This window comes from Eubalaena glacialis, chromosome 4 (assembly GCF_028564815.1).
Source record: "Eubalaena glacialis isolate mEubGla1 chromosome 4, mEubGla1.1.hap2.+ XY, whole genome shotgun sequence".
Classification (NCBI taxonomy): Eukaryota; Metazoa; Chordata; class Mammalia; order Artiodactyla; family Balaenidae; genus Eubalaena; species Eubalaena glacialis.
This window is the reverse complement of record NC_083719.1, coordinates 153,217,564-153,244,315: the sequence shown is the minus strand read 5'-3', so window position 1 is coordinate 153,244,315 and position 26,752 is coordinate 153,217,564. Positions and strand designations below refer to the sequence as shown.

Here is a 26,752-nt window from a genome sequence, read left to right as displayed (position 1 = left end):
CAGCCAGCTCTCCAAGGGAAAATGCTCTTGTGTTGCGGTGTTTGCCAATTTCCATGGTGTAAATACTCCCACCGCGGCAGATTTTAAGCTCCCACTGTGATGGTGCTAAATGCCGAGTTGGAAAGAGATATGAACAGTTGGCTCTCACAAGTGGTGTGAGCTGGCTCCAGCACACCTCTGGTCCCAGTCAACCCCTCTGGTCATGCTATTCAGCCGAGTTCCATAGTGCAGAGAATTAAATGATTGTTACATTCGTTCAGTTCCCTTTGGAATTCAGTGAGCTGGTCTGTCAGGGTCTCAGTCACTCCGAAGTTCAGTGACCTGTGGTAACCCTGGAACCAACCCCCGACCTGCTTCGTTCTCATCTGAATGCGTGTTTAATCTCCTTGTGAAGCAATATGACTGGAGGCCCCCCGCTGCCTATGCCAGGCTTTGTGCCGGGAGCTGGGGCTTCTGGGAAGAGGCAGCAAAGCAGCACAGACTCTGGTGCCAGCGTTCTAGGTCTGAATCCATTTCTGCCAACCCCCAGGTTGGATGGATGAACTATAGCAATAGCTATAAAGTGCTTGGAACAGGAATGATGTGGAGTAGGTGCCCACTGAGTGTCACTTATCGTTATCATCATTGTCCCAGTGGGGATGACTGTACGGGGACCAGGAATGTAGCAGAGCTTTGTGGCTGCTCACCCTTGCCAGGTCCACTGGCAGTTTGTCCACTTGTCCCCTTTTTTCTTCACTCAACTCACTGGGAGCGAGGGCCCTCACACACAGAGATGAATCATCCATGATCTCCGCCCCCAGGAGCTCGAGTTCTAAGTGGGGAGACAGGACCGTCACAGCCAAGTGTCACTGTGTGTTATAGGTGCTGGGATTGTGGGGTGTGCAGGAGACAGTGGGGGCACCGTGGAGGGAGGCTCGGGAAAGGCTTGAGAGGGGGCATGGTATTAAGCAGAGCTGGGAAAAAGGAGCACAAAAGAGAATGGGCTTTCCAGGCAGAGGGTCTCTAACAGCAGGGGCAGGGGGGTGAGAGATGGTGGAACTTTTGGGAGAGCGCAAGCTGTGGGGTGGGGGGGGGGGGGGCGGGACGTGGGGTTGCCATGAGAGCCGAGGCTGGGGACGTAAGGAGAGGCCAGATTGGGGAGGCCCAGCTGAGGGCTTAGGCTTCATCAGGAGGCAGCAAGCGGTGTGCCAGCCCCTGGCCCTGGGCAGTCGTGGTCCATCGTTCCTGCCATCTGGGACCCGAAGTGGGATTCACAGTAGGAACGCAACTTCTTCCCACGGGCCTGGCAGAGCAGCCTGACGGGCATCCTTCCCCCTCCTCCCAGGTACCAGGGTAAAGAGGGCTGGGCCCCAGCCTCCTACCTAAAGAAGAGCAGCGGGGAGCCTTTACCCCCAAAGTTGGGCCCCGGCTCACCCGCCCACGCGGGCGTCCTCGAGCTGGACGGCGTCTCCCGGCAGCAGAACTCCGTGGGCCGGGAGAAGGAGCTGCTCAACAACCAGAGGGATGGCCGGTTTGAAGGCCGCCCGGCGCCCGACAGTGACGTCAAGCAGAGTAAGTGCCGCCCACCCGAGCTCCCGGCAGCTGGGCACCTACTACGTGCCAGGCTCTGTGCCCAGAGGTCCTCACATGTTGTCCCTCATCCTCACGGCAGCCCTGCTGCCCGCCATCCTGTAGATAAGAAAACAGGCTCACAAACCCCAGGTCACTTTTTCCAGATCATTCAGCCAGCAAGTTGCGGAACGTGAGTGGAGAGACATGGCTTTCCTACTCAAACCACGTTTTTTCCACTGTTTCGTATCGCCAGAGCTCCTGTTTCTCAAGCCCCTCCTAGGTGCCAGGAATCTTATAATCAGTCTCACTGACTCCTTGTAACAACCTTTGAAGGACCTACTCCTTTTATTTTACAGATTAGGAAACAGAGATGAAGGGGTTTGTCCAAGGCCACCCAGCTAGTGAACAGTGGAGCCGGGACTTGAACCCAGGTCCCTCTGACTCAAGTGCCAGTGGTCTCTGCAGGGCCTCATTTCTGAGCCAGGGGAAGAAAAAGTGGACCCTGTGTTGGGTTTACTCCGAAGATTGTTCTTTACTCATCTTGCTTTTCAAAGCTTCCTTGTATCTATTTTATCATTTAATGTTCCCAGCACATCTGAGAGTAGGTTCATTATTGTCTGCTGCATATCCAGGATGCCAGCCTCAAGCATGTGACCCTGTACAAGGCAGAAGGAATCTGTCTGTTGGGAAAGGACTAAAAACTAGCCACAAGGATGCAGTCACTTGCCCCTCGCTGGGCTTCTCCAGCTGTTTAAAGTGACTGTTACGGTCAGTGAACTTCTTGAGTCTCTCAATTGTTCTCAGCCACTCTGAGAAAACACTGACATGCCATGGCAGGAACCTATCATGGCCAAGAGCATAGGAGGATTCCCATTAACACTAGAGGAGCGAGTGAAAATCTGAAAGCCTGTGTCTCTGTTAGGATATATAGGTTCAGATGCTCAAGCAAAGACTCCCCACTACTACCACACACATACACCCAATAACAATGGCTCAAGTAATTTCGATGTTTATTTCTTTCTCACCGAGCAGTCAGGTATATGTCCAGCGCTGCTATGGCAACTCTATCCAGTCACGAGTCTTGTTATGCTGTATCTATCTTGTGTTGCCCTCATCCTCCTGGTCCAGGAGGGCTCACCACTAGTCCAGCCAAGGAGAATGAGGCAGGGAGAAGTGGAAGACTGGACTCAGAAGCTAGAGACTTGTTACTCTCTCACATCCCATTGGCCAGAACTTAGTCACATGGCAGTACCTAGCTGCAAGGGAGTCTGGGAAATGTAGTCTTTATGTAGGCAGTCAAGTGGCTAAAACTCTGTTGTGATATTTTTCTAATAGAAGACAGGAGAAATGGGTATTTAAGAGTTTAGAAGTCTCCTCTACACCCCAACTACCAAACTACACCTCTGTGTAGACCCATGCTAAACCAGCTCTGACAGCATGTGGGGTGCCTTCCTCAATGTTATGCCTTTAGCCAGGAGCCTTGGACCACTGCAGAGTCATCCTCTTCTTGACCCTGAGACCCAGAGCAGGGGCAGCCCAACTCCAGAGTAAAAACCCCTGAAGTCCTCAGTCCAAGTTTGTTTGGCTCTGTTTATGCATTGTTTAATTTGGGTTTGTTCCAGAGCACAAAGCCAGGGGCAGTAACATTAATGCGTGCTTGCCACATGCCAAGAGCCTCACCTGTATTGTTGACTTTCATCTCCACCACTGCTTCCAGGAGGCAGGCATTATCACCCCCTCTCCAGAAGAGGACCGTGCGGCTCAAAGTCACATAACTTGTAGCCTCCCACCTCTGCGTTACTCTGAAGCCTGCACTTGTTGCCTTTGCTGGAAAGCTTTCCATCGCTCCAGGACTGGGCACCAACCCCTTGTTGATGGAGAGTCCTGAACCCAGTCTGAGTGTCCCCTTTCTAGTTGGGCTCTCCCACAGGAAGCGTCGCAGTCGCTCACTGATGCCTGTGCCGAATGTGAGGCCTAATCTCCTGCAGGAGAGAATAGATCTCTCGTGGTGTCCACCTCAGGAATTTTATCTGTCGTCTCTTTATAGGATCACCCAAGATGAGACAGAGACCCCCTCCTCGCCGGGATATGACCATAGTAAGTGGACCCTTGCAACTGGGGAGCCAGACCCTGACCTGAGACTAGCCCCCCGACACTCACGTCGCCTTCTCCAAGGATGCACTCTTTCCTGCCCACACAGCAACCTTGTGAAGCTAATCCCGCTGACAGGTGGAAAGACTGAGGTCCAGGGAGATCAAACAGTTCGCCCATGGATTTGTGACAATTAGGTCTCAGGATGTACTTTCTGTTTCCTGAGCCCACTCTGCTTTATCTTAGATAAGTCTTCTCGAATAACGTAACTTAAAACCAAAATGGGATAAGGCACACGTTTCGCTTGTGGTGCCATTCTGATATTTTACTTTCATACTCCATTTTTAACTCTGTAAGCAATACTTTGAAAATGGGCTTTCTTTTTTTAATGTCTGCCATTTATTGAGCACCTTTTGGGTGCCAGGCAGTATGCCGGTGTTTCACTACATGAACTCATTGAATGCTCTCCGTGACCCCACCAGGTAGATCCTGTTATTACCCACATTCTACAGGAGATAAAACTGAGGCCTCCAGGAGGGGAATTGATTTGCCCAAAGTCACACCAATGGGTCTGACTTGCAAACCTGTGTTCATTTCACAACGCTTGTTGCCTCTTAAGTTCAGGGAATATTGTCTTGCCCCAAATTTTCATGATTATAGGCAAATGTCCCATGTTTTTTCTCATTGCCCTAAAGCTGAAAGGCCAGTGACCTATCTAGAAGACAATGATCTGAGTGGTCCCCTTTGTTTTGTCCTAGAATCCAAATGGGTCCGCCAGCGCCCCCTTGAGGGTGATTGTGTGCCCCAATCCCTTAGCGCCTCCCGTTCAGCGCCATGGGAATGGACTTATAGTGGATTTAACACTGTGTTTAATTGTACCAGCCTCGAGGTCTGCCCAAGCCTCCCATCCCACCCCAAGTGGAGGAAGAATATTACACCATTGCTGAATTCCAGACCACCATCCCTGATGGCATCAGCTTCCAGGCAGGCCTGAAGGTCGAGGTGAGTGCACGTGGTCTCCCTTTGTCTACCTGTGATTCTTTTTTTTTTTTTTTAATTTATTTTTTTGAAGTATAGTTGATTTACAGTGTTGTGTTAATTTCCGCTGTACAGCAAAGTGATTCAGTTATACATATATACGCATTCTTTTTCATATTCTTTTCCATCATGGTTTATCCCAGGATATTGAATATTGTTGCCTGTACTATACAGTAGGACGTTGTTGTTTATCCATCCTGTATATAATAGTTTGCATCTGCTAATCCCAAATTCCCAGTCTGTCCCTCCCCACCTACCTCCCCCCTGGCAACCACAAGTCTGTTCTGTCTGTCTATGAGTCTGTTTCTGTTTCATAGATAAGTTCATTTGTGTCGTATTTTAGATTCCACATATAAGTGATATCATATGATGTTTATCTTTCTCTTTCCGACTTACTTCACTTAGGATGATAATCTCTGGGTCCATTCATGTTGCTGCAAATGGCATTATTTCATTCTTTTTTCTGGCTGACTAGTATTCCATTGTGTGTGTGTGTGTGTGTGTGTGTGTGTGTGTGTGTGTGTATACACACCACACTTTTATCCATTCACCTGTCAGTGGACACTTAGGTTGTTTCCATGTCTTGGCTATTGTAAATAGTGCTGCAGTGAACATTGGGGTGCATGTATCTTTTTGAATTAGAGTTCTGTCCGGATATATGCCATTGTCATATGGCAACTCTATTTTTAGTTTTTTGAGGAACCTCCACACCGTGCTCCATAGTGGCTGCACCAACTCACATTCCTACCAAGAGTGTAGGAGGGTTCCCTTTTCTCCACACCCGCTCCAGCATTTATTTGTAGATTTTTTAATGATGACCATTCTGACCCATGTGAGGTAATACCTCACTGTAATTTTGATTTGCATTTCTCTAATAATTAGCGATGTTGAGCATCTTTTCATGTGCCTGTTGGCCATCTGTACACCTTCTTTGGAGAAATGTCTGTTTACGTCTTCTGCCCATTTTTCAATTGGGTTGTCTGGTTTTTTGTTGTTGAGTTATATGAGCTGTTTGTATATTTTGGAAATTAAGCCCGTGTTGGTCGTATCATTTGCAAATAATTTTTTTCAGTCCATGGGTTGTCTTTTCGTTTTGTTTGTGGTTTCCTTTGCTGTACAAAAGCTTGTACTACTTGTGATTTTTGATTCTAGGCACCATCTCCTATTTCTGTATTCTTTTTTTTTTTTAGTAACAGCTTTATTGAGATACAATTCACATACCATACGATTCAGTGATTTAAGGTATAAAATTCAGTGGTTTTTAGTTTAATTACAGAGTTGTGCAACCATCACCACAATCAACGTTAGAACATTTCATCACCCAAATAAGAAACCCTGTACACATTAGCAGTCCCTCCCCACGTCCCCTCAGTCCCTCTCAGTGACCCTGCCCCAGCCCTAGGCAACCACTGATCTATTTCCTGTGTCTATAGATTTGCCTCTTTTTATCACCTCCTCCTTCCTTGATTGCCTCTCCTCTCCCCTTTACTTCCCACTTCTTTGCTTGTCTACTCCGTTCCCTGTGTAAAGGCCATCATAAATCCTTTCTCCCCTCCCATTTCTCTTTTCTTTCTCATGGGGTTAGAGCTTGAAGGTGTTTCCCATGTTTCCAGGAAAGCCCATAAGTAATGGGATAGCAGTTAGGTGCCGGCCACTGCACTAAACACCTCACATGCCATATCTTGCCTAATCATATCATCATTTACTCTTGTGAGGCAGGACTATTACAATCCCCATTTTTCAGAGGAGGAAGTTGTGGCTCAGAAAAAAGGTGCTGTCCAAGGTCACACAGCCAAAAGGTGGCAGAGTCAGGATTTGAACCCATGTCTGTCTCCAGATTAGAACCAGGGCTATTGACAGCCTGCTGTTTATCTGCCCAGTATTTGGGGATCTCAGGAGGATGGAGACCATACCTGTTTTTTACTTCTGTATCCCCACAGCTAGCACAGTGCCTGGCATGTGATAGATTTGCAATAAATGTTGTTGAATCAATGAAAATCCATCTCCCCACTAGCCTCCTGCTAACACCCAGAAAACCAGGGGAGTGTTTTCTTCTTCATTCTCGTCCCTAACCCTGGCCTTGGGGCTGGTCCACAGTAGGCGCTCAGAGAGCCATTCCTTTATGAATGAATGTTTGAATGAACGAAGGAAATAAAGAGTGAACAAATGATTACTGAGCCAGTGCATAAGTGCGGCATGTGTCCTAAGGGTCTTTAGTCGCATCTCTAGGCCTCCAAAGAACCCGCCATTTTCCCTCCCGCTCTGACACCTCCTGCCCCCCCTCTCTCTTCCCCTCGAGTCCCAGGGCAGCTGCCCAGTGAGCCTGGGAGGAGGTGACTTCTCAAAGGTGCATCCTGGGTCTCACCACCACTGATTCTGCCCAAGCCTCTCCAGAAAGTTCTCCTCAAGCCAAGTGTCCTTTAATCCATGCAGACAGCAGGAGGGCTGTCTGCAGGGGTGTTTAAAGAACCTGGGTTGAAGCCTGTCAAACTAATTTTTTAAAATGCAAATCCCAATCCTCACAGAGAAACTGAGGGGACAGTGAAAATACCTCCAAGGCTCTAAAAGGCTTTTTATCTGCTCCTTTTTTTTTCCTCCCAATCTGTTCTTTCTAACTTCAAATCCACAGAGAGAACTCACAGGCATCTTGCTTGTGCTTCAAGATAATTCTGTGCCCAGTTCCCCCATTTTGCTGTTTAAAACATGTATGTTATTCTGACATGAAACATATGCCTGTCTCTTAACATCTTTCCACATCAAGGGCTGTTCTTCCTCCCATTGCTATTCAGCCTTATTTTCACTGCTTTCCTCTGAACCCCACTGGTTCAACTGGCCCCTCCCCACCTCTCTTGCTCTCTCTGCCTTTAACCTTCCTTTAACCCAGCTCCTAGCCCACTACCTGCTTTCTTATAGAAGGCTCTCAAGGCCATTCTCAGAACTGAACTTGGCATATCAAAATCCACCTCATTCTTCAAATCCCTGCCTCCTCTGGGAAGCCTCCCCGGGTTCACAATGGTGTCCCTTCCCTACCCTTCCGTTAGCTTCTATGGGACCATACATCTCAATCCTTAACTAAGGGCAGGCCCTCATTTGTGTACATAATGCTTTCTTGACATTATGAAAAATGAATATTATTCTCCCCTCATTCTTCAGTGATTGAGTTTTGAATTCCAGTCATCTTCCCTTGGCACTTTGAATAGATTGTCCCATTCTCTTCCTGCATCTAGTGTTGCTAGGAAGCAGCTACTATCCACCTGGTCCTTGTTCTCTTTTTCATTAGCTGTCTGATTTTCTCAGGAGCTCCTCACTGTCTTTAAAATGCTGACGTTTCACTAAAGCATGTCTAGGTATGTTTCTTTATTTTTATATCCTGCTCAGCATGTGGTGGGTCTTTTCAATCTAAGGACTCAGGAGATCTTCCTAGAAATTTTCCCACTTTTACTTCTTTTCTTTTTTTTTTTTTTTTTTTTTTTTTTTGGGTAGGGGAGCCCTGCCGCATGGCATGCAGGATCTTAGTTCCCTGATCAGGGATCAAACCCTTGCCCCCTGCAGTGGAAGCACGGAGTCTTAACCACTGGACCGCCAGGGAAGTCCATCACTTTTACTTCTTTAAATAATGACTCTCTTCACTCTTTTTATTCTTCCTTTTGGAATGGTTATGAAACAGAATGGGAGCTTCTGCCCCTATTTTCCATGTCTCTTAACGTTTCTTTCATATTTTCCACCTTCATCCCTTTGTGCTGCATTCCTAGAGCATTCTGCTTCATCTTTTAGTCCATTAATTTGCTCTTTAACAATTCAGTCTGTTTCTTATTTTATTTCAACAACTATCATTTTTATTTCCAAGAGCACTTATTGATTCTTTTTCATAGTTAACGTGTTCTCGTTTCATAATAGGCTGTTCTTTCATGATGTCGATGCCCTTCTATATCTGTGTAAGGATATTAAATATGTTATTGTTCATGATCTCTTTCCTCGGTTGTAAATCCTTTGCAGTGGTGTTGGTATTTATTTCAGTTCTTTTCATGGTGTTAGGACTTGTCTTGGGCAGTACAAGAAGAGGCAGCAGTCAAACAGCCCAGTTGGGGAGTGTTCACAGGGGGCTGGTTGACTTCCACTGGCTTCAGTGCCAGATCGGGGACTTCTGAGCCAGCCACTGAGCAGTGTCTTGTCTCTGACCCAAGCGCATTCTTTCACTGTACCACTCGTGAACAATCACCTCCTTCATACCACCTACCCTACAGGAATGGAATAAAGGGCATAGAGGGGTCAACCAGCCTTGTGGCTTCTGCCGTGGTATCCCAGTTAATCCCCTGTCACTTGCCCCTGGGCCTTCCTAGTCTCAGATTCTACCCCCTCGAAGTCTGGCAGGCCTCACACTGCTACTACCTTTTGCAACAAAACCCCCTGCAGCAGTCCTGGGCCACAGCCCCCCTTTGCAGCTTCTGCCCATCAGTGATTCCTCACAATTCCTGGTCCACCAACTTCTCCCCTTCCTCTTTCTGCGCTTGGCTTTGTACTGATATTCATTTGTTTCCTGGCTTTATTGCATTAAGGGGAAACCGCTGTTCATTCCATCTCCCATCTTGAAACCAGAAGTCTGGCTTGCGTATTATAAAAGTTTGTTTGTTTGTTTGTTTTTTCCCAAGAGCACTGAAAAACATGATAAAACCTTCTTCTCCTTTAAGACAATGAGTTTCCAGCATTTTGTACAAGCACACACCATTGTTTGAGCGTGCTGGCAAACAGGGCATTTGCCGATACACACCAGCACTCCCTGGCCCAGAGCATTCTGAAATCCACCTAGGGCAGCTCAAGGTGTTCCGGACAATGCACTGAAGCTGAGGGCTGACTCTGTGTGCAGTAGGGAGTAAATGGATCCCTGGGGTCTTCTGGAGGTGTTGGGGAGTCTCCCTCCAAGGCTGCACCCCCCACTTCAACCAGAACCATTCCCCTGTCTCGTTTCTGGCTTTTATTCTGTCTGTTTTTGCTAAAGCTGAGCCAATAAATAGCTCACATACCCAGCATTCTTTTCCAGGAAGCACAGATGTAACCCATCCTTGAAACTTCTCTGCTTTATTATTGTTCTGTGATGTCAGCATAGGTTCTGCTAGTGATGACTTGAAGGACTTGAGGGAGAAATAGTTGACCCTACAGTTTTTGGTTTAACCAAGAGTTCTTTTCTTATGATAAACGCTGTATCCTTTGTTTTCTTCTCCTCCAGTTTTGCTTCCTGGTTCAATTCAACATCATCTTAGTGTTCAGAATTCATTAATGGAACCACAGTATTCTAGCAGTGGAGCTACAAGGAATACCTTAGTTCCTTGCTTGGTCTATGTATCTTCAAAACATGTTTTACTAATGATGATACGATGATAATGATGATACAGACACTTATCTGTGCCGAGTACCTTACATCCTTCATAACTAATCTTCAAACAAGTCCCAAGAAGTCAATACATTCAGCCCATTTTATTTTTTTTTAAATGTTGATCCAGACACTTATCTGTGCTGAGTACCTTACATCCTTCATAACTGATCTTCACACAAGTCCCAAGAGGTCGATACATTCAGCCCATTTTATTTTTTATTTATTTATTTATTTATTTTTGGCTGCATTGGGTCTTTGTTGCTGCGCACGGGCTTTTTTTAGTTGCGGCAAGCGGGGGTTCCTCTTCGTTGTGGTGCGCAGGCTTCTCATTGCAGTGGCTTCTCTTGTTGTGGAGCATGGGCTCTAGGCACGCGGGCTCAGTAGTTGTGGCGCACGGGCTTAGTTGCTCCACGGCATGTGGGATCTTCCCGGACCAGGGCTCGAACCCATGTTCCCTGCATTGGCAGGCGGATTCTTAACCACTGCACCACCAGGGAAGTCCCCAGCCCATTTTACAGATGTATCTGAGACAAAGAGAGGTTAGGTAAATGTCCAAGGTTACATAGCTGGTAAGTGGTGGAGCTGGGATTTGATCCCAAATCTCTCTGGTTTTAAAGCCCAGGCTATTTTCTTTCATCTCCATTCTTGTGATTTTGCATTTGCTTTTACAGGCCAACCTTGGAGATATTGCAGGTTCAGTTCCAGACCACCACTATAAAGCCAGTATCACAATAAAGCAAGTCACATGAATATTTTGGTTTCCCAGTGCATATAAAAGTTGTGTTTACATTATACTATAATCTATTAAGTGTGCAATAGCGTTATGTCTAAAAAAATGTGCAGACCGGGCTTCCCTGTGGCACAGCCCGTGTGCCACAACTACTGAAGTTCGCGTGCCTGGAGCCTGTGCTCCGCAACGGGAGAAGCCACCGCAATGAGAAGCCTGCGCACCTCACTGAAGAGTAGAGAAACTAGAGAAAGCCGCAACTAGAGAAAGCCCGCACACAGCAACGAAGACCCAACATAGCCAAAGATAAACAAATAAAATAAATAAATTTATTAAAAAGAAAAGTGCAGACCTTAGTTAAAAAATACTTAATTACTAAAAAATGCAAACCATCATCTGAGCCTTCAGCAAGTCACAATCTTTTTGCAATAGTAACATCAAAGATCACTGACCACAGATCACCATTACACATATAATAACAATGAAAAAGTTTGAAATATTGTGAAAATGAGCAGTTTGTAAAAAAAAAAAACAATGCAGTATCTGCAAAGTGCAATAAAGTGAAGCACAATAAAATGAGGTTTGACTGGGGACTTCCCTGGTGGTGCAGTGGTTAAGAATCCACCTGCCAATGCAGGGGACACAGGTTTGAGCCCTGGTCCGGGAAGATCCCACGAGCCGTGGAGCAACTGAGCCCGTGTGCCACAACTACTGAGCCCACGTGCCTAGAGCCCGTGCTCCACAAGAGAAGCCACCGCAATGAGAAGCCCACCACCACGACGAAGGGTAGCCCCTGCTCGCTGCAACTAGAGAAAGCCCTCGTGCAGCAACAAAGACCCAACGCAGCCAGAAATTAATTAATTAATTAATTTAAAAAAATTTTTTTTGAATGAGGTATGACTGACTGTATTCATAATAGCTCTTAGCTTCTCTCTAGTAAATGAAAACTCCCATACATCGCAATTAAGAACACAAATGTTGAGAGCTTCTGCCATAGTACATAGTAGAGTGTAAGCTTAGCGAATCCTCATTGGTAGATTTCATTTTGATTATTGTTCTATTTTCATTTGCTCACGTACATACTTAATCTTAGAGTTGTTGAATTCACGGATGTGCCGACAATGACTTGTATGCCCAGAATCACCTTCAGTCATTACCAGAGCTACCAAGTGTTGATAAGATGCTGGTCACCAGCACATAAAGGGCTTCCATTTATCAGTACCCTTTCCTGGAGAGACTCCAGTGGGACGTGTTAAGTATATGCCTGCACATGCCTGCTGCGTTCTCAGTGCTCTCCCCTGTAATTTAATACTAATAGGTAACATTTTCCTTTCAGCCTTTACCAAGTGCTGTTGCATGCATTAGCTTATGTGGTCATCATGGAAACCCTACAAGTAGGCATTACTGTCCTTACCATCCTCTCTGTTTTGTGATGTGGCATCTCAGGCCTGTGGCTTACCCAGGGCTGTTGAGGCAGCCGGAACCAGAACCCAGGACTGCAGCCCCAGAGGCCAGCCTCTGCTCCTGCACTGGGTCTGTGGCTGCCTTTCTCTCTGATCTGGGTGGCAGAGTGCAACAGCAGAACCATACCCACAGCCCTCGGCCCCTAGCGCTTTCTCACCTCAGGCACGGCTCCCGCCCAAGCAGGGTCCACTTTCCAGGGCAGGGCTGGGTAGTAAAGGCTCAGGCTCTGGAGCCCACCAGGCTGCCTTTGACTCCCGCCTCCACCACTGACTTTCTGCGTGACCCTCTGAGAGTTCCTCAGCTCTCCTGAGGCTTGGTTCTGCATCTGTACAATGGGATGACAATCCCCATCTCATCAGGTGGTTGTAATCATTAATCAGCTCTCCTGTGCACAGAGCCTGCTGCGGTATTGCTGTTTATTAGTTTGCTCAGGCTGCCATCACAAAAGACTGGGTGGTTTAAACAACAGATGTTATTTTCTCATGTTCTATAGGCTGGATGTCCAAGGTCAAGGTGTCAGCAGGTTTGGCTTTTCCTGAGGCCTCTCTCCTTGGCTCACAGCTGGCCACCTTCTCTCTGTGTTCACACGTGGTCGTCCCTCATTCTGGATGGTCTGTGTGTCCTCATCTCCTCTTATAAGGACAACAGTCATATTGGACTAGGGCCCACCCTAATGACCCCATTTTAACCTAATTACCTCTTAAAAGGCTCTGTCTTCGAACGCAGTCACAATCTAAGGTACGGAGGTTAGGGCTTCAGCATATAAATTTGGGGAGGACTCAATTCAGCCCATAACATGCAGCGTGTGCACCTTTCACCCGTGTGAATTCAGCCACATGGTACTAAACAAAAAGGAGACAGGAAACATAAGATATTAAATAACATGAGTGATTCCACCCACCGTTGCAGTCAATGGGTGTGTATCCCAGAGGCAGAGGGAGATGAGATGAAAGTTTGTTGTACCTCCATCAGCATCAGTTCCCCTGTACCTAAACATGAGCTAGGTGTGATCCCCACGTTTAAGGATGCACATTTTTCATACGGCATGGCATATAAACACCAGCCAACTGCTTTGTCTGGTGCTCAACGAAAGGAGCAGCGATCAAGGCTAGTTTGGGCTGTATTGGGGGTTTGCCTTGAACTTCTTCAGAATTTTAGCAGACACTGCTGGTGGCCTGCCCTGTATCCCAACCCCGCGCCTGCTTCCCACCTCCTATGCCTGCCTAAGGGCATCACCCAGAAAGGGGGAGGGTTAATGTCTTGGGGACGGGGAGGGACTAGGGGTCAGGAGATAAGTGTCCCCACCCCCAATGTCTGATTCTGCACAGTCTCTCAGAGGATCCCTGTTAAATTAAGCCCCACTGGCCCAAGAGCATTAACCTGCTCCTAACTGGCTCTCACTTGGGCTTCCTGGAATCATCTCTCAAATTAGCTACCTACACCCAAGTTCATGTCTCAAGGACTGATTTTGAGGAAATCCAAAATTACACGAGCACCTACCCCCATGTAAGATGTTTATGATACACAGCAGTCTCATAGATGGTCCCCCATAGATTTGTCTGGGAATCTGACGAATGTAAAATCCCTGATTCCAGAACCCCAGCTGCATGTGGGTTCTCCCAGACCATCCTGGCCCACTGGCCCTGACACCATACCTACTCAGTGCTTTCCTCTGCCCTCCCTTCCAGGTGATCGAGAAGAACTTGAGCGGCTGGTGGTACATTCAGATTGAAGATAAGGAAGGATGGGCCCCAGCGACTTTCATCGATAAGTATAAGAAGACCAGCAATGCCTCAAGACCCAACTTTCTGGCTCCCTTGCCCAATGAGGTGACGCAGCTCCGGTTGGGAGATGCAGCAGCAATGGAGAACTGCACGGGCAGTGAAGCCGTCGGCCCGTCCCGGCCCCTACCCGATGCACCACATGGGGCTGTGGACTCCGCCATGCCATGGTCCAAAGACTGGAAGGGTGGTAAGGAGGTCCCAAGGAAGGCATCTTCAGACACGTCCTCGTGTGCAGGCTACGAGGAGATCTCGGACCCCGACCTGGAGGAGAAGCCCAGCCTCCCTCCCCGGAAAGAATCCATCATCAAGTCGGAAGGGGAGCTGCAGGAGCGACAGAGGATGGAGCAGCTCAGAGGTTCTTCGCCCAAGCCTCCTGGCATGATCTTGCCAATGATCCCAACCAAATACACGCCTCCAGTCCGGGACAGCAGGAGACCAGAGCCCAAACCTGACAAAAGCAAGTTGTTCCAGCTGAAAAATGAGATGGGGCTGGAGTGTGGCCACAAAGTATTGGCCAAGGAAGTGAAGAAACCCAACCTCCGACCTGTCTCCAAATCCAAAGCTGACCCACCGGAGGAGAAGCCGGAAGCTGTTCCCCAGAATCCCTTCTTAAAGTCCAAACCTCAGGTTAGGCCAAAACCAGCTCCTTCCCCCAGGACAGAGCCACCTCAGGGTGAAGACCAAGTGGACATCTGTAACCTCAGGAGCAAGCTCAGGCCCGCCAAGTCCCAAGAGAAACCCTCGTTGGACGGAGAGAGCAGCCCCCAGTCTGGGGGAGGCCAGGACGTGGCCATCAGCCGTGGCTTCCTCCCAGGGGAGGGGCCTGGCCGCGCCCAGGACAGGACGAGCAAACAGAATGGGCTCAGCCCAAAGGAGACGTCCTGCAGAGCCCCTCCAAGGCCAGCCAAGACCGCAGATCCCGTGCCTAAGAATGTGCCAGTTCCCCTCCTAGAGGCTTCCCAGCAGAGACCTGTGGTCCCTCCTCGGAGACCACCACCCCCCAAGAAAAGCTCCTCGTCGTCCAGGCCCCTTCCAGAGGTCAGAGGGCCCCTTCCAGAGGTCAGAGGGCCGCAGCGGGAGCCCAGCGAAGGCAAAGCAGCTCCTGTCCCAGGCCGGGCCCTGCTTGTCCCCCCAAAAGCCAAACCTTTTCTCTCCAACTCCTCAGGGGGACAGGATGACATGCGAGGCAAAGGTGGGCTGGGGCCATGGATGATGGGCAAGATGGGAGAAAACAAGGAGAAAGTGGCTGCAGCCCCCTTCCCCAATGCAGACGGCCCCAAGGACTTGTATGTGGCCGTGGCCAACTTTGAAGGAGACGAAGGAACCAGCAGCTTCCAGGAGGGGACGGTGTTCGAGGTCCGGGAAAAGAACAGCAGCGGCTGGTGGTTCTGCCAGGTCCAAAGCGGGGCCCCCTCCTGGGAAGGGTGGATTCCTTCCAACTATCTCAGAAAGAAGCCCTAGCCTGCTCCCTTCCTGCCTGGAAGTCCTGCACGACCCTGCCGGCTTTACCTACATATTTAATATGCCTCTTAATTTATCATCCTCCACGCAGCTTCAAAGGAAGGAAGACTGGAATACTGTGGTTTCTTCCCTTCTCTGGGTGGAAAGGGATCCCTCCCATCACAGCATCCCCTGGAGGCTCAGAGGCCACACCCCTTTCTCTCAGCATCCCTGCCTTAAGGCCAGTGGCATTGCCACCCAGCTTCCCTGCCCACCCAACAGCTGGACCATGACTCTCTGAGGCCTCTAGGACCGGAATCCATCATCTGGAGAAACTACAGAAAGGGTCTCTTGTTGCTCGGATCAGGCAGAGTATGGGGAGCTCCCCGCCCCGACCCAGCACCCCACCCAGTTCATTCATGTCAAGCAACTTGATTCACTCAGTTTCCAAAATGCCTGGTCCCAGAAAGAACTTCATCCTGTAGAAGTCAGCTCCGTTGCCAGTTCCAGGGAGGTGGTGTCTTCCCCGAGGCCTCAGGTCCACGGGCCTCTCAGGTTCAAGCAGATGCAGCTGCCCCAGGAGTGGGCCTGGAGGTCCTCCCAGCCACCCTGCCTCCCTTCTGTGCTGGGACCCTGATCAGTTCTAAAGGAGTGCTTCCAGCTCCAAGCATGCTCCACTTTCCTGCTGCAGGCTGTGGTCCAACCCAGGGCTTTTAAACAAGAATCCCCAGCCCGCTTCTGGGGGGGCCTTTCACTTCTGCCTACCTAGAGCAAGAATCTCAAGGTTTGTTTGAATAAGGGGACCGTTCACAAGCCACGCCCCTTGGGAGCTCCTCTTTGCTGAGTAGCTAGTAGGTGCCAAACGCTGTACTTGACACTTTACATTCATGCTGAACCCTCACAGCAGCCCTCTCTGATACTATTATACCTGTTTTATAGATGGGTAAACTCGGGTTCAATGTGCCCAAGGGCACACTAGCTGGGAAGAGGAGGAAAGGGGATTTGCATCCAGGCTGGCCTGACTTCCATGCCTGTGCCCTTCCCCCTGTAAGAGGCAAACCAGGAAGGGAGAGGGAGACGCCAGCTGGCTGTCAGGAGCAAGCGGCCAACTGGCTGCCCTGGGGTGTGCATGTGGGGGCTGGGTGGCTGCTCCCACACCCAACACCCCTCCAACTCATTGTAGCATCTACTGAAGGCTGCCCTGGACCCCATACGGTTGCTCCACACAGCGGCTGCCCAGGGCCCCAGTGCTGCCACAGAGCCCTGTTTCCTGCTCCTATGCTGGTGCCCCCCCCCCCGCCCCCACCGGGGGATAGAGCTTATGGAGCAAAGGGAGCCAAGGTGGTCTCACATGCCAGCCTTGAGGGACCCTGGTGGCTCAAGGGCCAGCAGCTGAGTCTCCAGCAAACTGGGCAGAGTAGGCAGTAGTCCCATAAGGAGACGGGGACCTGAGGGCCAGGCAGAACCTCCTGTCTCTCTCTGCTGCTGCTTCCTGCTCCTCTCTGGCACTCGAAGAGTAGTTTTCTTTTTTTTTTTCCATGCACTCTCCCTCTCTGTGGTCTCACTGGAAGGAACCCAGGGCAGCCCTTGCACCCATTTTGACTGATGTGGTTCACTGAGTCACGTAGAGACACAGCTACACTGCAGAACGAGAATCAGGACCCAGGGTTTCTGGCTTCCAGCCCAGAGCTTTTGCCTGGGGTCCAGGCTGCCTTGGGGGGTGAGAATGCAGCACCCCTCCTCATCCCACCCTACTCTGCAGGACAAGAGGAAGTGGCCCTGTCCTGCCCCAGAGATCTCTGATGCAGAGTAGTCAGCTGCTGCCATGCTTTTGGGACCACAAGGGCAGCTTTCCCAGGGATGCTCGCCATCCACCTGCAGTGCCAAAATTTATGTGCAAACAGCTCTCTTCCACTCTCCCCTCCCCTCCCCTCCCCACCCCTCCTCACTGCCACATGGGCTCTGGATGCTTCTCCCCTGATCCACAATCGCATCTTTATTCCTTCCTTCAGTAGGTCTGTAAATCCCACACCCCGACAATCTTGGGACAGGGCCCTGAGGTGCCCTGCCGCGCCCACTTGCCCCCAGCCCTGTTCCCAGAACCTTGGGGGGAAGATGGCAGCCAGGGGCAGAAGGGAGAATGGGAGAGGGCCATCCACCCTCCAAGGTCCCCTCACTCGGGAGGAGGCCTCACAGCACGTTTTCCTGAGTTTTTGACCTATTTTGGTTTAAACACCATTCGTGAAGCTGTTATGCAGGATTTGACTACATTTCAAAAGACAAAACTCTGAATTTTTTTTTTTTTTCTGATTATCTCTCAGCTTTCATTGACCTTTTTCTAGTATTTTGTGAGTGCCTACTATGTACTAGGCGCTGGGTGTAGACCAGGCTGCCGGTGGCTCCGTGCCTGGCTGTGAAGAGCTTGGATTTTTGTGTGCAGATTCCACTGAAGGCGTTTGTCTTTGGCTTCATTTCCTCCTCCCAGGGGTCAGCTGGGTGGGAATGGGCTAATTCTGCCTTTTTCTGGATAGAAAATTTTCCCTGCACATGAAAAAGTAATTAGCCTTTTTATTATTATTATTCTGGCATGAACTGAAGGTACTAAAGCCACATTTCTCTCTGTTCACTGTTCTTTCCTCAGGACACATCTGTGGCCTGAGGACTCCTCTCTCCAGCTCCTACCACGGTGAGGGCACTTCCCCAGGCAGCTGCAAGGGACGGTCTTGATGGCCTGTGGCTCTCCCTAGCTGTCCTCACCTGGGGGCTTAGGTTGATACCATCCAGGACTGTAGCCACCATTCTGTGCGCATTTGATAGAGCAGATGCAAAATCCCCTGGAGTCACCACCGTGGCAAATGTCCAGGGCCATAGGGATAACTTTTGTGCCAGGCTCCGGGCAGGTTACCGGTGCCTACGCACGCTCCCTCCTTTAATTTCATCCTCACTTCAACCCTGTGAGGTGCCTAGGGTCAGCCCCAATCTGTCATGAGAGCACAGGTTCAGAGGATGAAGTCAGCGTCATCCAAATATTGACCAAGCTGAGACTTGAATCCAGTTTTTTCTCCCCAGTGCCCATGACATTTCCTCTGCCATCAACAATGAAATGTTCATGGTGCTTCCAGGGAAACAGGGGACCCTCCCTCTTAATTTAGGTTTTTCCTCTCCTGACCCCACGATCACACATGTCAGTAGGTCACAGGCCAATGCCAGCCCAGAAAGGCAGGCAAGGATGGCTTTTATTCCTTTCCTCACCCCTGCATACTTTCTTGGGATGGCTATTTTATCTTACACCCTAGGGCAAAACTACAGCTTGTAGTCATAGCACCAAATCTTTGGAAAATCTGCATTTTAGGACCACCACTTGATAAAATAGGCCTTTACTCAAGTTTTTTACTCAGAATTTCTTTGCCATTTGATGGGTTTATGTCCTTGTCCCAGGGTGAGACTTGGGGAGCTGGGCTGCAGCTCAAACCATTTTTAATGCCCTGCCCTGCCGGGAAATTGCTAGAGCCTCACCAGGCTTCCAGTAGTCATGTTACACGTCCTCCACAAAGCCCCACCACATGATTGATTTCTTAGACAAAGTTCTTGGCCTTAAGACATTTCTGGGCCCACAGGGGATTTCCTTACCAGGTAGAATGTAGGAAAACAAACTTGCCACATTAAAGGACAGATGCCAAATCTCCCCAAGGTTGGAAGACCCTACTCTTGGGCTGAGGGATGGACAGTCTAGTATTTATTTAGTCTGTACTGAGTACACGGCACTGAGTGGGATGAAGTAGAAATCGCTCCTGGCCTCAGGTAGCTGGCAACTCAACATCATCAAGAACGAGAACATTCGTGGCTCGGCTTGGCTCCCATCCTTTCATTGTTTCTGAGTTTTTAAGTGTTGGGTCAGGTCTTGCCCTTCACTTTGGGCTGTGACAATGTATACGTAACAGGCTGAGTCACGTGTGGCAGTCTTGTCCCCTCCTTGGTTGTCAGGCCTGTCCTTCAGGGCTTTTGCTGCAAACAACCATACCAGACCATAGACCAAAGATTCCCTGTTGTCAAACCGTGCAGCCTGAATGAGTAGGAAACTGGCTTGCATTGAGGCCTGAGGGTGCGGCAAGCCCTCCCTTAGCCTGGAGGAATTGCTCCTAACTTGGCTAAGCTTCCAACGTCTAGATGGACCTTAGCCCGTGGAGGTCACAGACAGAGTTGTGGAGTTGCAGAGTTAAAACCAAGAGGCTCCAGAGTCTTTGCTCATGGACCACCTGCTGAGGACCCTTCTCACAGACTTGACCGTCCAGCCCCATGGGGTAACGTCTGCTTTCTGGTGCTACCTTGTGGAGTTTTCAAGCTACCCATTGTGTTTCAACATTCCACCTTTCCCATTTTTATCGTCTACTCCCAAATAGGCCTTCTTGGCTCCAGTCAGGAACAAGGGACTCAACTTTTGTTGTCCTTGAAGAGGCCAAACCCAGTGCCACAGCCAGTAGCCTTCACTTTCAGGTCTTCTATAAACATACAAGAGGAGGTGCACCCACCAGGCTTATGATGGCAATAAGCAATCCTAACACAACTAAGGTGTCCATATTTTACCCCAGTGTACGCCCGTCTGTGACATTGTGCCCATGCAATTGTTAATAGCAGCACCCCTTTCACTCACGGGGTGATAACAAACTGGTCACCTTGGCTACAACCCACATTTCCTGCTTTAGGGAGCCACCAAGTAACTAGGCCATTTCTTGCATCCCTCCAGGAGCAGTGGGCTCTGACAGCATTGTCCCACCACCTCGCGTCTGCTCACAGGATGATGCTGGAGATCTCTGGACATCTCAGCACTCCTCATACCCTTGGCAAGTTGACACATTCTGGGGGTGTCTTTGTTTCCTTTTAACACACACGAAAAATACATGAGGATATATAATGTGAGGGGGGAGGGGTGATGAACAATGAATTAGCTGTAGCATGTATAGACTATATACTTTACCATTAGACTTTTTCTTTTCTTTTTTTTTTAATAAAAAAAAGTGCTTGACTGGTTTCAAGCTTCATTGTGAAGATGTGTCTATGGATTTTATTTGGCTGAAGAAAGGGTGAGTAGCTTTGTGCCCTGGCATCTTGGCCTGGATTTGGGGATCAAAAAACAGAAGCCTGTGTGAGCTAGGTTTGGGCATTGCTCAGAAATAGGGATGACTCCTCTCTCTGGGCCCTAGTGTACTTTGATTCTTTTAACTGCAATGTCCAGAAACCAAGAGAAAGCTTCCTTGTATTCACTGGGTATCTCCCACATCTCGGCTCTGTGCCTAAAGGTGGAAAACTTTACATGTCCACGGAGTTTGAGCCTCTCGCTGGCATTGCCTACGGATGGGTAGGGAAGTAGGGTGCAGCCACGTTTGGGCCACAGGGGCTGCCCAAGCCGCCTGCTCCCAGGAGGTGGAGAGCATTGCCTGATGTTTTATTACTTTCCCAAAGGCAGCGCAGCGCCAAGGCAAAACCAACCACCGGTGCGGAGCCTCCTTGGTCCCAGGTGAATCCAAAAGGACACCACCACCCCACCTTCCTAGGAAGAGAAGAATAGAACCAGCAGAGTCCCAGCCCAGAAGAAGTTCAAAGGGGAGGATTTAGATACAATATTCATCCCACCTTGGAGGAAACAGTTTAAAGCAATGATCTTCTGGTGCACCTTACTTAGGAATAATCTTCCTTCATATATTAAGCTCTGTTCCCATAAGAAAGGAAAGTCATTATGTGGTTTAACACCACCACCCGTCCCCACACACCCCGGGAGCGTTTTCTCCCAAATCTCCTAAACCAGGAGTGCTTGGTCTCAAGAATACATCTGGTAATGACCATGGCATGGGCTTCCCGGGGCAGGCGTGCAGGGGCCCCTGAGCCTCCTGGGATGGGATGGGAACTGGACCACGGTCAGGAATCAACCTGACTTTGTGTCTCCGGGGTCTCTTACCCACTACCTGCCTTCAGTTCTGACTTGGAACTGGCACACTCACCACTGCTCTCCTGTTCCAGGAATGCCACACCAAGCACATACCTGCTCACACACCTGCAAACACTTTCCTCTAAGGGGTCATGGTGAATTTGGGGGTCCAAAACTCATATCAAGGGGCCACTCTTCTCCCAGTCCAGAGTGTTTAATGTCCACTCCTTCTCTAGTTCATGTCTATCTGGTCCAGGTGTGCCTCCTCACCATCTGGCAACCCGTGCCTCCCAATCATTGGTTCTCAAATTTCAGTGACCAGAAGATTCAGTCAGGGAGCTTGCCAAAGTGCACATTCCTGGGCTGCATCCCCCAAAAGTCAGAATCAGCAGGAATCTGCATCCTTAAAAAGTACATTGTGAGGAAATGGTCTGCACGCTCCACTCTGAAGAGACGGCCAAACTCAGCCCCTTACCTGGCATAGTACGTGTTCAAAAATGGTGCTTTATGCTATTATGATCAATGGCACCATTATTTTTCTGGGCATTTGCTGTGTTCCAGGCCTATGGGGCACTTTACCTACAATTTTATTTCATCCTCAGAATGCTCCGTGAAGTAGATATCTGCATTTTACCTATGAAGTTGCTAAGTTTCAGAAAGGTGAGGACACTGGCCCAAGGTCTCGCATGGCTAGTGCGTGCCGTGTCTGGTCCTAAAACTGGCTTTTTTAACCCATACTATGCCCCCTCCCAAATGCTAATCAAGGCACATATCTCATCCTGATGTAATTCTTTCCTGGATTCATCATATTCAAGAACTACTTTCTCTTTCCAAAACCTAACGCTGTAATTAAGGGGAAAAAATTCTAATTTTTCTGAGTACGTGCTATGGGCTGGTTACCTTATAGATATTATCTCTTTAATCTTCACTACAATTCTTCTAGGTAAGAATTATTATACCCATTTTATGGATGAGGAAATTAATAGTCTGAGAGATTGTTTACACGTTGTCACAGCTAGTATGAAGATGACCTTGGACCTCTAACTCCTTAATAGACCATCACAGTTCCCAAATCTATAATCTTTCCATTCAGCATTTTTCAGTGTTTTCCAGAACAAATGTCAACACATAACGTCTGAAATAAGTGTTCTGTGGGGGACTTCCCCGGTGGCACAATGGTTAAGTGGTTAAGACACGGGTTCAATCCCTGGTCCGGGAAGATCCCACATGCCGCGGAGCAACTAAGCCCGTGCACCACAACTACTGAGCCTGCGCTCTAGAACCTGTGAGCCACAACTACCGAAGTCTGCATGCCTAGAGCCCGTACTCCGCAACAAGAGAAGCCACCACAATGAGAAGCCTGCGCACCGCAACAAAGAGTAGCCCCCGCTCGCCGCAACTAGAGAAAGCCCGTACGCAGCAACGAAGACCCAGCACAGCCAAAAATAAATTAATTCTTTATTTTTTTTTAAAAAAAGAAAGTGTTCTGTGGACACATTCGTTTGAGCAATGCTTGGTAAAATTAAGTTAAACAGTTTTTTGGTTGTTTTGGGTTTTTTGCAGAACTTCTTGAAGCTCCTTGCATAAAAACATGCAGTGTGATTATCTGAGAGGGGGGTTATCAATATCGGGTTCTTCAGCTGTACTTGACTGTGAAGCCATTCACAGAGCATCTAGCAAGGGCAGTATTTCATGTCAAATTCTGGAAAATGTTGAATTTTACATTTCAACTTTACCTTGAGTTCTTTTTTTAAAAAATTTATTTATTTTTATTTATTATTTTTGGCTGTGTTGGGTCTTCGTTGCTGCGCGCGGGCTTTCTCTAGTTGCGGCGAGTGGGTGCTACTCTTCGTTGTGGTGCGCAGGCTTCTCATTGTGGTGGCTTCTCTTGTTGCGGAGCACGAGCTCTAGGGCGCGGGGGCTTCAGTAGATTTGGCATGTGGACTCAGTAGTTGTGGCTTGCGGGCTCTAGAGCCCAGGCTCAGTAGTTGTGGCATGCGGGCTTAGTTGCTCCGCGGCATGTGGGATCTTCCCGGACCAGGGCTCGAACCCGTGTCCCCTGCATTGGCAGGCGGATTCTTAACCACTGCGCCACCAGGGAAGCCCTACCTTGAGTTCTGAACCACAATCCTTAGCCGATTCCTCCTAATTCCAGCTGTAACTCCACCCCTCACTACAGCCCAGGCTTCAATGCTAACATTCACAGCATGGTGAGTACAAAATACTTCTTTGAATGCACACGTGAACTTCAAGGTTTTCTATTTGCCATTGGTCTAACTTGGAGCTCTCTGAGTGGATTTCCCCATAGTAAGATCGCCACTCAGGTAGGAAACTGTTCAGAAAATAGCTGCCAGGAATGGAATTTGTTTTCTGGCTCAAAAACAAGTTTTCCTTTAGAGACCTGTAAGTTAGTGGCGGTGTTCAGAACATTTAGATGCAAGTTAGTAAAGCCAAGGTTCATCTCCTCTTAAGACCCAGGAGGCCCAGATCCTACAATAAACTATGTTCTCCTATTCTTTTTCAACTGCAGGGAACTTGGCCACATACTTGTACAGTACAGTATAGAATAGTGGTCTTCAGATGGTTTTCATTGTGTACCTGATGGTTTATTGATAGAAAAATGCTTAGCATATATGCAGTAATAACTATATAAAATACATATATTACTAAATAGATATATCATGTACAATATTGTTAGGTGGAAAATTCTCACACCCAATGCATGGGGTTCCCTTCCACCTAAAGGAAGAGCTCCATTAGCGTAATGCTCCAGCCCTTCCTCCCTCTCCCTAGGGGAGAAGGGGGAATTATCTAGATGATTGATTTTTAGGGGGGCAGGAGCCAGGCATGCATAGCTCAGCCCCTCCCTCTCTCCTCTATGGGGACAGATGTCCTCAGGGAGCACACCTTCCCCTCTGTCCCTGACAGTGGGAGGCTTAGTGGTAAAGGGGACCCCACAAAAGGCATCCTGTGCTTTTCAGGGGCATCTGTGACTGGATCAAGTAACACGACTATTTCTGGAATTCAGCCTTGGGAAGCCCATAACTGCCGCACACCTCACCTGAGACAGATTCTCCCACGGCTCTCTCAAGAATAAAGGTGGCATTTCCTTCTCCAGTCCCCAGATCCCTCTGTCTCTCTCAGTTACTTGGGAACTGAGGTGAGGTGAAAGGGGAGCAATTTATGAGGCTCCTAAAAAACTGTCTATTGGCTACTGATTAAGGCTAATTTTAGCTGATTTATTATTATAATTATTATATATTATAATAAAATATATATACAAAATTTAAAGTGAAGGATAAGCTAAAAATACATGTAATGAAAAGATCTAATTTTTCACTGAGCTCCAATGGCTTGTCTTATCTGCCTGCCCCCAGGATACACGGACCCTACTTTGTAAACCACTGACAAAGGAACCATGACCGACTTTAGGGTTAGACCTGGGTTTGAGTTCCGACTCTGATACACACCTTACTTCTCTGATACTCAGTGTTCTCATCCATAAAATGGGGACTATAATACCTTTCTCACAGAGTTGTTGTGACGATTAATGGTACATGCCTAGCACATAGTAGGCACTTCTAACAGGACATCATAATTATTATTGCTTCTGTGGAGAGTCAAGAAGAATGAACAGTCTTCAAATATTTTCACGGCCTAGTACAGGAGTTGGCAAACTTTTTCTTAAAGAGTCAGTTAGTAAATATTTGGGGCTCTGGGAGCCAAGAGGCAAAACCAGAATGTTATGCAAGAACTTACATAACTATTTAAAATGTAACCATTTGAACATGTAAAAACCATTCTCAGTTCTGTGAAAAAACAAGCAGTTGGATGGAATAGGCCCAAGGGCTATAGTTTGCTGACACCCTGGTCAGGTGTACATCCATCTCCTATTTTATCACTTTTCTCTAAATGAAAGTTTCCCCAAAGTGTGTTTATGGAACATCAGTCCCTCACATGATCCTGAAAAAGCGTTGTGTGGTCAGATCCATTTGGCAACCACTTGCCTGAGTATTCTCCAAGCCTCCCCACTTGGAATCTGTGTCACACACTAGCACGGCTCTGAGAATCCTGCAGTAAAGAAGCTGTTTAACCTGTTTAATCCAATGTGCCAAAGTGTATTTCACAACAGAATTTCTTTTTCACGTAACATTTATGAACATCCCACAGAACATACTTTGGAAAATGCTGCTGTAGATCCTAAAATTTAATGGCTATGCAGAATTTTATTATTACTGTATTAAATTGAGTTTGTGCTCCATCATGATGCATCCACCTGAGAAATCTGGCTTGGATGCTGTGTGTTAGTTACTATCTTCTGCAGAGTAAACAGGCCAACTTGGTCTTCAGTTTGCAAGAGCTGCAGGTTTGCTGATTTTTCTCCCTGTGTTTATCTCGGGACCATAAGAATGTTCACTTGGAGAGCCCCGTGGAAGTGCCTCTTAGAAAGATCAAGATGGCTCATGAAGCACTTGTGCACCTTGGGAAGAAGGTAGCAGCTGCTGTGTGTCCTTGGAGAAGATTGAGAACCAGGCCATGGCCTTGCTGCTGTGAACATGGATTTGCTAAACTGCTTTCACTGTATTTTATGTGTGTGTGTGTGTGTGTGTGTGTGTGTGGTAAAATACACATAACTTAAAATTTACCGTTTTAACCATTTAAAAAAAATTTTTGTTTTATATTGAAGTATAGTTGACTTATACAATGCTTTGTTAGTTTCAAGTGTACAGCAAAGTGATTCAGTTATATATATATATGTATATATATACAAATTCTTTTCCCACTGAGGGGAAAATTCTTTTTCAAATTCTTTTCCCATTGAGGTTATTACAGAATATTGAGTAGAGTTCTCTGTGCTATACAGTAGGTCCTTGTTGGTTATCTCTTTTAATTATAGTAGTGTGTATCTGTTAATCCCAAACTCCTAATTTATCTCTCCCCCCTAGCTTTCCTCTTTGGTAACTGTAAGTTTGTTTTCTAAGTCTGTGAGTCTGTTTCTGTTTTGTAAATTAGTTCATTTGTATCATTTTTTTTAGATTCCATGATATCATATGATATTTGTCTTTCTCTCTCTGACTTTTAAGTGTACAGTTCAGTGGCATTGAGTACATTCACACTGTTTGTGCAATAGTCACCACCATCCATCTCCAGAACTCATCCGTCTTCCCCAGCTGAAACTCTGCACCCATTAAACAACTCTCCATTCCCTCCTTCCCCAGTCCCTGGCAACCACCATTCTACTTTCTGTCTCTGAGTATGACTACTCTCGGTACCTCATATAAGTGGAATCATATAGTATTTGTCTTTTTGTGACTGGTTTATTTCACTTAACATAATGTCCTCGAGGTTCACCCATTTTGTAG

General features: G+C 47.9%; 1 protein-coding gene across 2 annotated transcripts in view; it reads left to right on the top strand.

Annotated features, from left to right (window-relative positions):
* Window positions 1–20,489, top strand: part of SH3PXD2B (SH3 and PX domains 2B) — a 110,673-nt gene extending 90,184 nt beyond the window's left edge. The window contains exons 10-14 of one of the 2 annotated variants that reach the window (XM_061189934.1): window positions 1,325–1,551; window positions 3,599–3,648; window positions 4,525–4,644; window positions 13,931–15,421; window positions 20,211–20,445. In XM_061189934.1, the coding sequence (XP_061045917.1) occupies window positions 1,325–1,551; window positions 3,599–3,648; window positions 4,525–4,644; window positions 13,931–15,421; window positions 20,211–20,348 (2,026 nt within the window). In that variant the 3' untranslated portion in view covers window positions 20,349–20,445. Of the gene's footprint in view, window positions 1–1,324; window positions 1,552–3,598; window positions 3,649–4,524; window positions 4,645–13,930 lie in introns of both variants that reach the window. The other variant, XM_061189933.1, reaches the window with a different exon arrangement.
* Window positions 20,490–26,752: the final 6,263 nt, after the last annotated feature.